The sequence below is a fragment of the Ceratosolen solmsi genome, unplaced genomic scaffold (genome assembly GCF_000503995.2).
Source record: "Ceratosolen solmsi marchali unplaced genomic scaffold, CerSol_1.0 scaffold43, whole genome shotgun sequence".
In the NCBI taxonomy this organism is placed as follows: domain Eukaryota; kingdom Metazoa; phylum Arthropoda; class Insecta; order Hymenoptera; family Agaonidae; genus Ceratosolen; species Ceratosolen solmsi.
The window spans coordinates 2,108,128-2,122,433 of record NW_011948431.1 but is presented as its reverse complement, the minus strand read 5'-3'; the positions used below and the strand labels follow the sequence as shown (position 1 = coordinate 2,122,433).

The following is a 14,306-nucleotide window of genomic DNA, read 5'->3' as shown; positions in this document are numbered from 1 at the left end:
CCCCCCCCCCCCCATCATCCCAAACGCTCCTTACGAGGTATTCCTATTCTCTATTTGTCTGTTTGTCTGTTTCACTCTCCTTTACTCTCTATCACTCCATCTATCTACCTCTTTATCAATGTATCTCTATCTCTACCTCCATCTTCTCTATTATTTCTATCTTTATTACTTTCCATCTCTATCTCTGTCTCTCTCTCTCTCTCTCTCTCTCTCTCTCACTCTCGGTATCACCGGATTATTTGTTGCCGTTGTCACCGCGATTACACGTCTCTACGGGCCGAGGAACTTATTATTACGTCTTGGAACGGGTTCATTGCGCGAGATTCCACGAAGGGGTAATTGAACGCCGGTTACCAAGAAGAAGACCCGCACGTCGCGTCGCGCTAATTACGACGCCCGTCAATTAATACGAATTCCGTCGGCGATTAGATTTTTCCCCTCTTTCTGTTTCGTCGCTAGTCCCGATCGCAGTCTTAATTGTTTTACGCGCTCCCTGTGGCGGTGGGAGGTGGGTGGGAGGAGGGGAGGGACTCGAAGTACGAGCGGAGCTACTCTGTTAATGCCGATGCGCTCGGTCGATGCTTCATAATTGGAATGCAGCGCGCGACTGCTTTCATTAAAATTCACAAATGGCGAGCTACCGATTTCGGCTCTGCCCAATTACCATCTAAATCCACAAGACCATCGTTATTAATTCAATTAAGAGCATCGCGCGTAATCGATCGGTAAGCTAATAATTCCATGAAAATTCAGGAGAAGCGCGCGCAATAACATCGGCGACAATGGAGGGTTTTAAAGCCGAGTAACGGAATCCCTTCACTCGTGCATTTTACTACCGCGGGAGCCAATTGAAACAATAAAGAGAAATATCATTGGTCGACCCATGAATATGGTTAAAGGGCGCGCGGCGGCTGTGGCGGCGTCGCGCAAGAAAAGCCACACTGCCGATGCGTCTTAATATCTCCACACGGCGCGCAGAGCATTGGTCGTAAACATAAACATTTATTGCGCCGCGTGTAATGAAATATTTTACAAGCTCCACCGAGAGCTTCCCTCCTCCGTCTTGCCTGCTCCCGTTCGATTTTCTCCAATGTCTCGCAGTCTCGTGTATACCTCCTCCCCCCCCCCACCCTCTTTCCCAAACACCCATCCCACTATACCCCCTCACGCGCTATTTCAATCCCTACCCCTCGATTCGTTCCATCCCCTCTCCGTTCGTTCCATTCCTACGAATCCTGGGCTTCTTTTGCTCCTACCCTCTGGCGTCTATTTTACGGTACTGCTAATTTGATTAAACCGAGCCGACCGGCGCGTCGTCCTTTTTAAGAGCTTGTCTGTGTAGCTCGGATTATTCCTATCCTGAAAATTCAAAATCGTCAAAAGCCCGTGATATTAATTTATCGGCAAGGTCGAGCTTACTCGCCGGACCATGCCAATTCACTGTCTGTACAATATACAAATGGCCATGGGAATTAATCCCCCTCGTCATAATAGGCGACATGTCCATATTACGTCCATAATTAGAACATATTGCAACAACAACAACAACAACAACAACAACGACGACGAAGACGACGACAACGACAACGACAACGACAACGACAACGACAACGACAACGACAACGACAACGACAACGACAACGACAACGACAACGACACTAACAACAACAACAACAACAACAACAACAACAACAACAACAACAACAACAACAACAACAACAACAACAACAACAACAACAACAACAACAACAACAACAACAACAACAACAACGACGACGAAGACAACGACAACGACAACGACAACGACAACAACAACAACAACAAATACTTTGGCAATCGTAATTCAGTGACATTATTTTTTACGGCAAGAATTTTCGATTCAAGCATAATTCAATATTCAATTCAATAATGAACCTTTCATATGTATGTCAAAATAATGTTAAAACATAATACTTGACAGAGATTATTAAGAAACATGACAAATAACTTTTGTAGGAATATATCTTCTACGACTTATCGTATATCGTGTAACATTACGATTCTCTTCCTGCCACTAAAAATTGTTTGCAAAAGTGAGTTTATGAGGCATACGTAATGCCGATTGTCAAATGTAAAATATCAAATGAGCTAAATGTACAAACATTTTGCGTGGTAAAAAAAAAAAAAGAAGCCGTACAATGTATGTTGGCATGGTGCGCTATAATATTAATACTTTAAAGTTACGCTTCGTTATTATCGGAAGCAACATTTTTGCACTAAAAAATTACGTGCCGCTTTACCGATGCTTTGTCAACAGTGCAAATCTAACGAATATGCTAATTGATCACGAATTCCCGCGTTTTGCTATTTTCTCCACAACATGAATGAGTCTCGAATTGATATTTCAGCAAACAGAATTTTATGGATATTAGTTTGAGTTATTATCTGCATCAGTGCTTATGTATTTTATGTAGAGATGTATGAGAAATTATAACCCGGCAAATATACTCGATGGTAATAAATAATTTACACGAACAAATAATCGATAAATTTGACGTTAACCTGTCATTTGGACAAAGTCACTTTTATCTTGAAATTCAATGCATAAATGGCAGATGCTTTGTTATCGTATAATAATTCTTATACGATATTAATGTTAATATAAATGTCTGTTTAGTTTCAATGTAATTTCTCTTATAGGAGTATTGAGGTAATATATAAAAATTTAAAGAAGCTTTCCTATTATCAGACTCGAGCGGAAGCTTCATCTATCCATGCTTTCTCAAGCATAATCTTACATAACTTTGTAAATACTTAATAGTAATTATTCAGCGATTAACCGATAATAATAAAGCAGCAGCGTTAATGGTTTTGCTGTTAAACGAGCGTTAGATGTGTAATAAGGGAGTGCGGCATTGTACTGTATTATACGAGCCCCATAAGTAAATTAAGCAAACACGCGTTTCTTAACGTGCACGCTCGAATCACCGTTTCAATAAATAAGAAAAATTGACAATAAAAAAAGTGACTGCAAAAAAAAAAAAAAAAAAAAAAAAAAAAGGAAGAAGAGTGACTTGGGGTTCGTAGGAGCCGTGAGATGAGGTGCAATTTGCATCTCTGCGCGAATTTCTTGCTCGAGGATTGCGAATCATTAGTTAAGATTTTCTCTTTGCTCGGTCTCGCTCTCGGTCTCACTCTATCTATCCAACAATCCATCTCTCTTGGCAAAAACGAAAGATAATACTCGAATCGATAATAATATCGAGAGGGAGAACAACCCTTATATAGGGATCATTTGATTCCCTCCGTCTTTTTGAGTGCGCCAACACGCACGTAGACGCAATTCTAAAGACTTTCCGTTGCCGTTGCACCTGCAAAAAGGTAGACGAATAATTCCAAGCTGGCGAGAAATAGAAATTGAAGAAGGATTTGTTGTTTGTCGGGGAGGTGGTGGGAAGAGGGCGGGAAGAGGAAGAGGAAGAAAGTGATAATACGCGAGTGAGAACCTGTTTTCGCTGCTTGCGCCCATGCATACGATCGAACCTGTTATTGTACTTTGAATAGATTCCCCTTCTTTATGAGCTCTTGTATTATATTACTGATGGTGTGTTGGGGGAGGGGGAAGTGGGGAGGGGTAAGTGTGTGTGTGGGGGGGGGGGGGGGGTAGTGGGTGGGGGGGGGGGGGGGGGGTAGAATAGCTAAGAAAAGAATATCTAGCCGATTGGAATGTAAAATCGCATTGTGAGCGAGGGTCGGTTGAATATTGCATGAGATTTAAAATAATTCCTATGAGTGTTTGTAAATCAGCGGCATTTGATGGGATGTTGGTGGATTGTTAAACTTGATTTTCTTATTTCATGATATTGAGTTATTACTCGAGTTAACGCATTGTGCATCTATGCCAACTGCAAGGCATTATTAGTTCCTTTGCGATGTTGCTTTTTGCGAATTTTCCTATAAGTAAAAGAAGAATGTTTGATATTAGATCATTGTAGTGCGTATGTAATAGAAAATTAATAAGTTGAGTTTGTCATGTGAAAGTTGGCTTGATGTTGCCTTGATGCCCGTCTACTCGCTTATCTAATATTACTATACATACATAATAATTACCTCTCCAAGTTCTAAGCGAAAGTAATAGAGGCATTTCAAGTCGCGAACGGACTTATATCGAGCAATGAACGATTATTTATTTACCCCCATCGAAAATAACCAAATAAATCATTTGTTATCTAAGTTCTTATGCCTATGTACGTGAATCTATTTTTAAACGCATAAATATTATAAAAATATGCTATATAGTTATACGAAATCTTGATTATAATTTAATCTCCCGACAAGTAAGTTACGCAGGTATTAAAAAATAAGGTCTTCCCGCGTCCTTGCGGATATACGAGTGTATGTAAGTTCAAACAATTTTCGCTGAATGACGTTTTAAGCCATCTTTTTTTAGGATTACTAGGAGTTGAGCGTCCCCGAGCAAATATGTGGTAAACTTTCATCTTTCGTTATACTCGTATTTTGCAATACTCATATTTTCCAACCACTGATATTACAAATTTTTCTTCCTTTTTTGCGCTCATCATTCTTAATTATTTTCTTACTTCATACAGAATGGGATAATCTGTGTTACTTGGTTTTTTTTTGTTTTTTTTTTGTTTTTTGTTTTTTGTTTTTTTGTTATCCGTTTTGAAAAACAAATGCAGATCGACTTAAATAACATTCTTGAAAGAAATCCCTAGAGGAAAAAAACTCGATCTATAGAATTTAAAGGAAATACGGCTAACGGTCGTACTTTATTTCTATGTCGATTGAAAAAATGTTTTGTTATACGTACGAGTGAAACATTTTATTATTTACAATGAAATGTGCGCAGCGTAGACAATTCTTAATGATTACTTTTAAATTATTTATTAGTAATTAGTCGTATTTTCGTCATAACCAGATAATTGAGAAATCGGTTGAAGTAACGCCATAATTTTTAAACTTACTACTAACGAGAATGTAATTGCCTTAAACGAAGGCCCAGTTTCCATCTTCGGCATCGCGGTTCTTTTCACTCTTTTCTCTTTCTTTCGTGATTGATCCCACGGCTATTCATCGAGCTCGAACAAGTTTCTTCCACTTGTTACAAACTTCCCTCCCAAAGGAGCGTTACCGCTGGATGACATTAAAGGAATCGCCGTTTTTATAGCCGTATCTTAAGATAAATCTTCAAAAGGTAATTTCCGTGCGACAAAAAGTGCCTCACTCTTAAGGAAATACGTCGATACGAATTCGAAATACGGTCAAAAGTAATGTGTCGGCGATTAAATTTGAACTACTTTAAATTACTAGTAATTCGAAATTTAAACTTTCGAAGCTCACGCTCTTATGGATTTTCCGTTGCTTGGCAATTATCAATTTTACGATCAGCAGACTTTAAACCAAATATCAAACCTACAGCGAGAACGCTTAAATTTATTAGTTTCCTAATGTCCATTAAAGTTAATTGAGTTATTATTACTTATGATTCGATGGCATTATCGATTACGCACTACCATTACCACGACCACGACTCCCCTACCCTCACCCCCTCCCCTCGCCGAGCTTCACCATTCACCCATACGTCCACCACCCTCCTCCGCGACCTAATCCGCATTATAACGCGCACGGAAAAATTGTTTATTCTTCGAATCGTAAGCGCAGCGCTGACGGTCAGCTCGCCTAATGGCCGATTAGATGCATTGGGATAAACATCAAACTGAGAAAGCTTAAGTAGCTTGTGTCGTCGTCGTCGTCGTCGTCGTCGTCGTCGTCGTCGTCGTCGTCGTCAATGCGTAACGTTTAGTGTTAATAAAATCAAGGGCGAGTCAATGAAATTAACTTTCACTCCGAAGGATTCACGTACGCGTGGTTGACGGGCCGCGGGGTGGACTGAGAGGGACGAGAAAAAAATGCACCGACACCACCACGTGTACCTCCAACGCTTCACACAAGATTCTATAGCCAGGACGTTAAGGAGGGAAAAAGTGGCCGCCGACGACAGCGTATATCCCTTAGCGACCCGATTCCGGCATCTCGAGCTAGCGAGCGAGGGGGAAACGCGTAGTACTACGAGCTCGGCGAAATGGAAATCGCGCACTTTACGAGCCCGGCAATCCCAATAAAGTGCATTCGATGCAGCGATAAACAAAGGGACGACATCGGCTTCATCCCCTTTTCTCTTCGGCAGGACGAAGCGAGCGACCGCGAGAACGCATTAAAGTTTCCGCGTTACGAAATTGAAACGAAGTTGCGGCTCGTGTCCTCCACCTCCGTGCGCGACATTGTGGTGCACCACGGATTTACGAGGCGGGCCGCGCCGAGTCCTTCCCCTGATCGGTTAAACGCCTCGACCTTACCTAGCTGCCTCATATTTTGACGCTTAAATATGCTCCGAGCTTTCGGAAAGCTACTCCCGAGGCGACCCGCCACCCCCACCACTTGTCCCCACCGCCATCCCACCGCCATCGCCACCGCAACACGTACACGCTCGCGCGCTCCGACCGCTCCGCCATGTGCGTGCGAACTCGTTTATTATAATTTTCTAGGAGGTCGAGGCCCTACATGGATTTGTTGTGCCGTGTTTCGCTCCTTCGCTCCCCCATTACCATTCCTACCTCCTTTTCGGCTCCTTGCTCCCTCCGAATACATGCATACGCTTAAAATTGAGGCCTCTCGCGCGCGCCCGGCCAAGCAGCCCAAACCTGCTCCTTTTCAGGACTTCGAATGCTATAATAATGCCGCCGATGCCCCGACTCGATATCAGCCAGCATAACGAGCCTCCCATAACGAGCCATTTTTTTTCATATTTTACAAAGCGGTGTTGAAAACTAGTCTGAATTAATTAGCGAAACTATGTGTCGCTCGCGTCCATGTCCATTATCCAATACCAACAGTCTTATTATTAGGTTAGAAATTAAATTACAGCAAAGTATTTAGTCTGCCAATTTGCATCTGTGATGTGTATCTCTTTCTCTCTCTCTCTCTCTCTCTCTCTCTCTCTCTCTCTCTCTCTCCCTGTATCTCTAATCGCCGTGTTGAATTATTCAATTATTACGATGGTACGATAATGGCATCGAGTCTCAGTGGCTACCGCTGGCCGCGTAAAAAAGTGTCCAATAATAAATAATAAATGAAAATAAGCGAGCGACGGGGAACGTGAGCCGGCGCAATTTAACGGACGCTCGGCAAATTCGTCACCTACGTCCCTACGATCGGCTGATGGTTTTTCTCTTTTCATTTTTACAGCTGCACCTCCAAGTACGTGGGCGAGTACTGCCAGTATCGGAATCCATGCCTGACGGGTCACCGCTGCCAGAACGGCGGCTCTTGCTACGTGCGCGACGACACCAACGGCGCGCCCTCCTTCTTCTGCTCCTGCCCCGTCGGCTACTCGGCCAGCCTCTGCGAGATCAAGATCGACAACGCCTGCGACTCGTCGCCCTGCGCCAACAACGGGACCTGCGTCCTACACTCCCTCTACGACTACACCTGCTCCTGCGCTAATGGATACACCGGTGAGTGCACGTACCGCCATCGTGACTCGTCTTTCTTATTTCATAATTCCGTTGCATCGTAAGCCCACGCACGCTGGATGGGACTCCAAAGCTGTGGTTCGCAAAGGCAGGTGGACGTCCATCCAAATTATTGCGAGTGCATTCTACAGCACGAACGTATTCGTAAATGAATTTGTAATTTTATACCCAAATGGACGCGTAAAAGGTATTATCTGACCACCAACACCACCACCACCACCAGCCCCCCCCCCCCAAAAAAAAAACCAACTCACATCACCGCGCCATTTAACGCCCATTATTTATAAGAGCGATTATCGAGTTGCGCAACTTAAATATTACAGAGTCTTTGTACAGGCTTCTTTCTTTCATTAAGGTAAGGCTTTTATTTCTTTTATCTCTGATCATTTTCCCGTATTAAATAATGAGCAGGCGTTTGGTAACTTATTTTAGGAAGTTTTTCGTGTTTTTGAGATACGATGGAAAGAAACATTTTCTTTCGTCGCTTTATACATTAATGTATGCAATTCCATTAGAAAGTAAAAAATTTTGAAAGAAAGAAAAAAATTCCTTTAACAAAGTAACGATGAAGTTGGAGCAGTGCCGAGGCTTTGTAAAATAATGATAGAAATTGTCAAGGGAATAAATTTACTTAAATTACTAAAAGGATCCACGAGAGAGTGTATAATTTCTAGACAAAAAGAGAATAATTCATTGGAAGGACGTTTTGTGTGTCGGTGAAGAAAAAAATTCCCTAGAAAGCGAATGAATATTGTCGGAGAGAGAAAATTTAATCTTATTACAATAATGATTTTAACCTGCTGAGAGACAATTTTATTTTATCTATCAGAGCTTTCTATCAATCGATCTACTTAAGCAAAATGTACTTAAATTGTCATGAGTATACGAAGCGACAGATGCGCTTACGCACACGCACGCACGCACGCACAAAAGCACAGGCGCTCACGGGCACACACATAGAAAACTGAGGAAAGAGGGAAGATTAACTCAATTAATATGACATGCTTCAAAGAGGCTATTTCACACTGTTATCGTTGTAAAAGATTAAGCCCGCTGAGAGCAAACAAACTAGTTGGTATGATCGCTTAACTGCTTGACACTCTGAAATTAATACAAAACAATAAATACGTAAAGTTTTCTTAAAAGTCAAGTTGAATAATTCACGTTTTATCTGGTATTTTTATGGTAAGTTATTAAATTATGGAAAATAATGTATTGAAGATGTTAAGTTATCAAGTTGAATACAATCCTCTTTATCGTACAAGGATAATTGGCAAAAAATTGAAAAACGAACGCTGCCTAAGATTGATAATTTTCATTGAGATAGACGAGTAAAAATCTCACTGTGGCTTGTGTGTAAAAAAGACGTCGGGAATAAGTTTATAAATGAAATAATATTCATATAATAGTGATTTCGACCTCCATCTATCAAATCGTACACGCATACGTTTTAATGGCAGTAGTTCCAGAATTGCTTCGAAATGCCTCGTAATAATAATCATAATAACAACAACTACGATACTAATAATGATAATAATATTATTGTTACTATTATTATTAATGAGATTGGTAATGGCAACAGTAGCAACAGTAGTAGCAGTTACAACAATAACGACGACAACGACAACGACAACGACAGTAGTAATGCGCGATATATTAATAATGTGCCAGTCATAAATCACTTTATTTTAAGTAAATATTCAATGCAAAATCATTTACAACCGCTATAATAATGAGATATACTCTCAATGTCTAACCACACGTATCCTTGCAAGGAGTCAGTTCGCATGAAATTCGTCATTGAATTGGTTAATAGCACCGCGTGCCACAATCAAATTCGAAATTTAATTTAGCTCCGAATAAGCATAACGCACGCAATTACAATCGAAGCGCTAAAATAACTTGCAAGAATTTTTTCGGGAAGCTTAAGAAAGAGTGCGAGAATCGTTGGGAGTGCGCTTCGTCTTGATTTCTTACTCGGAGCGTCAGTGATTCAGAACCGATAAGATCGCGCGAGCAACGCTGTCGGATCGGACGGCAGAGTCTGCGAGTGCCGAATTTTCGCGAAAAGATAGGCTAGGATAAGGGGGGGGGGATAAGACGGGCGAGCTACCGACCGTCGTCCCGAGTGGGTCAAAGAGGGGCGGGGGTACCTTAATTAATATGCACGCGCAGAGGTAAGCGATGCTCGCCCCCGAGGTTCTCGTTCTTCATTTTTTTTTTTTTTTTTTTTTTTCATCGGGGTCTCTCGTTTCTCCCTCTTCAAAATGCTCCGCTTATTAAAAATTTCGAATAAGTGGATAATAAATTATTGCCAGAGGTAATTGGTGAATATTGGTCGCGATGGGTGGGAAGGTGTGTGGAGGGTGGAAGGGGAGAACGAGGCGATCGGAGGGTGTATACGAGGTGACGGTGATGGTGGTTGCAAGGGGTTATGGCGAAGATGATGATGCGGGGGGTGGGGGGTGGGGGGTGTGAGATGTAGAGCGATGTAGAGAGAGGTGTAGAGAGCGAGAGAGAGAGAAAGCGAGGAGGTGCGTCGACTCGCGCGTATGTTGTAATAATTGTTAACCGCAAAGTAATTGTGTAGGAGAAATATAACGGAACGAGAAATTACTGTAATTGAGTACCGATGAAAATTGAGTGCTATAAGGTTCCATTGACTTAGTGTGCTCTGTCGAATTTCACGACGCTTGCTTTATTTTATCGGAGGCAATTCGCACGAAGAACTCGTATTTTATTCGCTGCTTTCAATGGCACATTAACAGTTTGCTCAATATAACTTATTTATAGGTGAGACGTTTTTTTTTAACTACTCTTATCTTCTGTAATTTGTCTTAAACGGAAAATCTTCGGTTTGCCGAGTTTTCTCCTCCTCCCCCCCCCCTCTTCTCCTTCATTTCCATTAGGGAAGTCATCGCCGAGACGTGAGAACACCGAGTCCTTTTAATTAATTAATTAATAAATATATATTTACAATGAAAAAATGCGTTAACAATACCGCCGTGCAATTATGCAACGATGTAAAACTTATTTGTAATATCAAATTCGTAAAATGAATTTCAACGTGAGACGTTTAACTTTCGAGAAAAAAAATCGGCAGTGTTTATAGCGCGTAGTTTAGGCGAATTGGCATTGAGGGAACTAAAATAATAGCATACTTACATTTGCATAATAAATGCATAACAATGAAACATATCCAATGACATAATTCATTGATATATTTCTTGGCAGTTTAGCCAGGGATTATTCTTAATTAAATTTCAGATAATGAACCTTGTGTTTTTAATCATTGATTATATTATCGTGTAAATTACATTTTAATCGCTTTCATAATGAGACTTGCAATGATTTCCCTTTGTGCAATAATAATAATAATTATTATTATTATGATGAGCTTGAAAGTAGATAATTTATCGGTATTAAGCTAATTGATGATTATTTTTGCGCGCTTAACGTCCGCTTAGGAGATTTTATTTTAAACAGTCTATATAGCATTGGAGTGAAAAATAAGAAGGATTATCCTATCATCTTCCGACACTTCTCCGGGGACTTTGAAGCCGACGTATTATCGACAAAGTACAAACATGTAAATAGACACTTGCCTAGAGAAATAGGCGAGCAAATATAAATACGCTTATGCAAATGTATTGCTAACTGATTTACGCCGACTTGTCGAATATGCACATGTGTGCGAATATACGTAACGCTTTATTACGTATTTAATAGTCTATCTCACAATATCGACAAATTACAGAGATTCAAAAACTTTAATCTCATTATAATGTTTCTGTTTTACCGTTGGTCGTCAAGTTTCAGGTGTCTCGATGAAATTGCACGGTTAGGAAAACAGTCTGTTTGTACAAAAATGAAAAATGTTCCCTACTGGAAGGAGAAGGATATTACACATACTCATGAATATTGGATGAAAAAGTATGGTTTTTCCACGCGAATCGAATCCACGCAGAATTCCAGGGTAAATGCTACTCATTATAAATAAATTACAAGCGAGCCGAGTAATCCGCAACTTACATAATAATTCATTTCGCACACTCGATATGCCGCGCTTACATAAAGCGCATGAAATGCCCATCGATCTATTCGCACCGATAAGTCCCATCCGATACGTATATCCCGAGCGCCGTCGATCCACATTCCGGCAATTTTCCGCGACACGCGGGAGCATTGCATAAAGGCACGATTAAAAGGTAAATTACGGTCACGTCGTGTGCCGCTAGCGGACGAGGAAAAAACGGCACGGTGAGTCGCTTTTTACGCGTGTCACTCACTAACAACGCCTCAGCAGAATTATTGGTGTCGCTTATTGATTCGCGTGGGTCGGTACTTGAGGATTATGCAAATCCGAGCTAGAGACGGGGAGAGCGAGTGGGATGAAGAGCGCGATGAAGAGAGAGAGAGAGAGAGAGAGAGAGAGAGAGAGAGGAGAGAGAGTGAGAGAGAGGGAGGGAGGGAGGGAGGGAAGCAGCGAATATCTACGCCGTCTAAGTGACTTTTTATGTTGCGCTTGCCGATCGACGAGGAACGAGGAAGGTCGAACTACAGCGCCGTTGCATTGAGTTTTCGGCCTTATGGAGATTTTACGAGACCGACTAATGCGGCTCTTCTTACGAATGTCCATGACTATGCGCGGGCCTTCCATGTATATGTGTCGCGTTCGCACAACGGGGTCCTCCAGCGCAGAATCATTCGATTTTACGAGGACTGTCGTCGGATTTTTCGTACCTTATGGAGATGTCATCGTTAAAAAAAAAACAAAAAACATAAACAAAAACAAAAACAAAGATGTATATATATATATATATATATATAAAGAGCACTGTTGCACGTGTGTTTATTTTTTCTGTTCGAGAGATCGGGATATTTTCTACTCTCTGAAAATATCGAGCGCGTCGATATTTTTGCGCTTTTAACGCTTGGCGCTATTAGCTTTGATTGTTCTGTGGTTTTTTTTTCCTGTTAATTGCTGTGTGACTAGTCTTGGATGGACCCGTTAATACAAAAACGAAGATAAGCGATTCGAGTCCCGGTAAAGATACGAACAAGTATGGAACTCCACGATCTCGGTTTGCCGAGATTAACCGTTAAATTCACAAATGATAATTCAAGTTATTTTTAAGCGAAGCTGCAGGATTTGATTTTACTTTTAAAGTAATCCACAAAATCAGCCTGATGTATATGCAAAAAAGCTGTTTAGATTACTGCACGCATATCCAAGACTATAATATTATTTCTGTTTAATTACGAATACAAATAATAGCTGTGATTATTTTATTTTACAAATTTTAATAAAAAGTAGCGAGCGTGCGAGCTATTTCGAGATTTTGCATGCGGAGGCTCTTTTATGTGATCGAATGATTTAAAGGAAAGGATAATCTGGAGAAAGGCGATCTATTAATGATGCAAGAAATTTCAAGTGGAGGAGAGAGGTCCATGGTATAATTATTATGCGGTAATGTAATGTAACTCGCTCGCGCGCGTGTGCGTGACTGACTGACTGTACATCGATTCGTGCACAACAGCGTCCACGCTTCTCTTTATTTTTTCAATCGACAAATTACTTTAGCCATTTCTCGCGGGAGAAGGACTTTCGTCAATGGGCTTTTGATTATTACATTAAAAACAATTCGATGATATTGATTATCAACTTCGCACAGTAGTGGCTCTCTAGCGCACACTCATCCATCCACTTATCAAAGCTCTACAATCCATTATTATTGAATGCCATTACACAGAACAACAATTTTGCTATTATTTTTAACGGAATAATGTGCCTTAAAACACTCAATTTAAATCCAATCCAATGTTATAAAAAATTATAATTCAAGATTGTCGCACGCGTGTCCTCGAGCATACACTGCATAGAAAATAATGTGAAGACTACCCTAAAAGATATTTCTAAAAGATTAATAGACAATATTATATAAATAAAGATTCCGTGTAGAAATCTGCTTATACGAGACATTGTTGTTATGATTATGACGAGGACGATGATTATTGTAATATGTATTATTATTGGAGTTTAATTGAAAAATAAATATTCGATTAAGATTCAAGTTTTAAATCTACTTTATAGAAGAAATAATAAAGAATAATAGATGTTGTCGGGAGTAGTTAGCTACATTTCGATTTTATTTAATAGTGTTCGGAGATAAAATTTTACATTCAAAAAGCATTTAGTGCATTATACCAGTGCAACTGAATTAGGTGGGTGGTGATAAGGGTGATGATGATGATGAGGGGGGAGGGGGAGGAGGAGGAGAAGGTAGGAGGAGTAGGAGGAGGAGGAGATGGTAGGAGGAGAAGGTAGGAGGAGTAGGGGGAATTTAGGGTTGTAGGGAGGGGGAGGAGAGGAAGGGAGAGAGGTACTCGTGAATATAAAGTAAAAGATAATCAAAGCCAAACAATCTAACTGTAAACCTCTGTATGCCCCTATTTCCTATTACGCGAAACCTTCAATAATCGTAAAATGTTGGGATAATTAAAAGATAGTCCGGGTAGGATCGAATCGACAAAAAATCTTCAACGATTTATCTGAATCCATTTGTCTCGACGTGCCTTTACCAAAGAATCGAGCATCACGGAAAAGCTGGTACTGCTCGTAGCATCGATATCAGCGAGCAAAGGTTCCCTTTGGGTAATTAGCTGATTAGATTCGCTCATCGGCTCACTACAGGGTGCATTACGTCTGAACACGTGCAGTGCCGTACAAATCTACCCTTGGATCGGCAATTGGGGCGGGGGGGGGGGGGG

At 40.8% G+C, this 14,306-nt stretch overlaps 1 protein-coding gene across 1 annotated transcript in view; it reads left to right on the top strand.

Annotated features, from left to right (window-relative positions):
• The window catches only part of N (neurogenic locus Notch protein), a 370,307-nt gene that overhangs the window by 167,083 nt on the left and 188,918 nt on the right, over positions 1-14,306 (top strand). Inside the window, exon 3 of the mRNA XM_011502136.1 lies at positions 7,249-7,517. Within this exon, the coding sequence (XP_011500438.1) occupies positions 7,249-7,517 (269 nt within the window). The remainder of the gene's footprint in view (positions 1-7,248; positions 7,518-14,306) is intronic.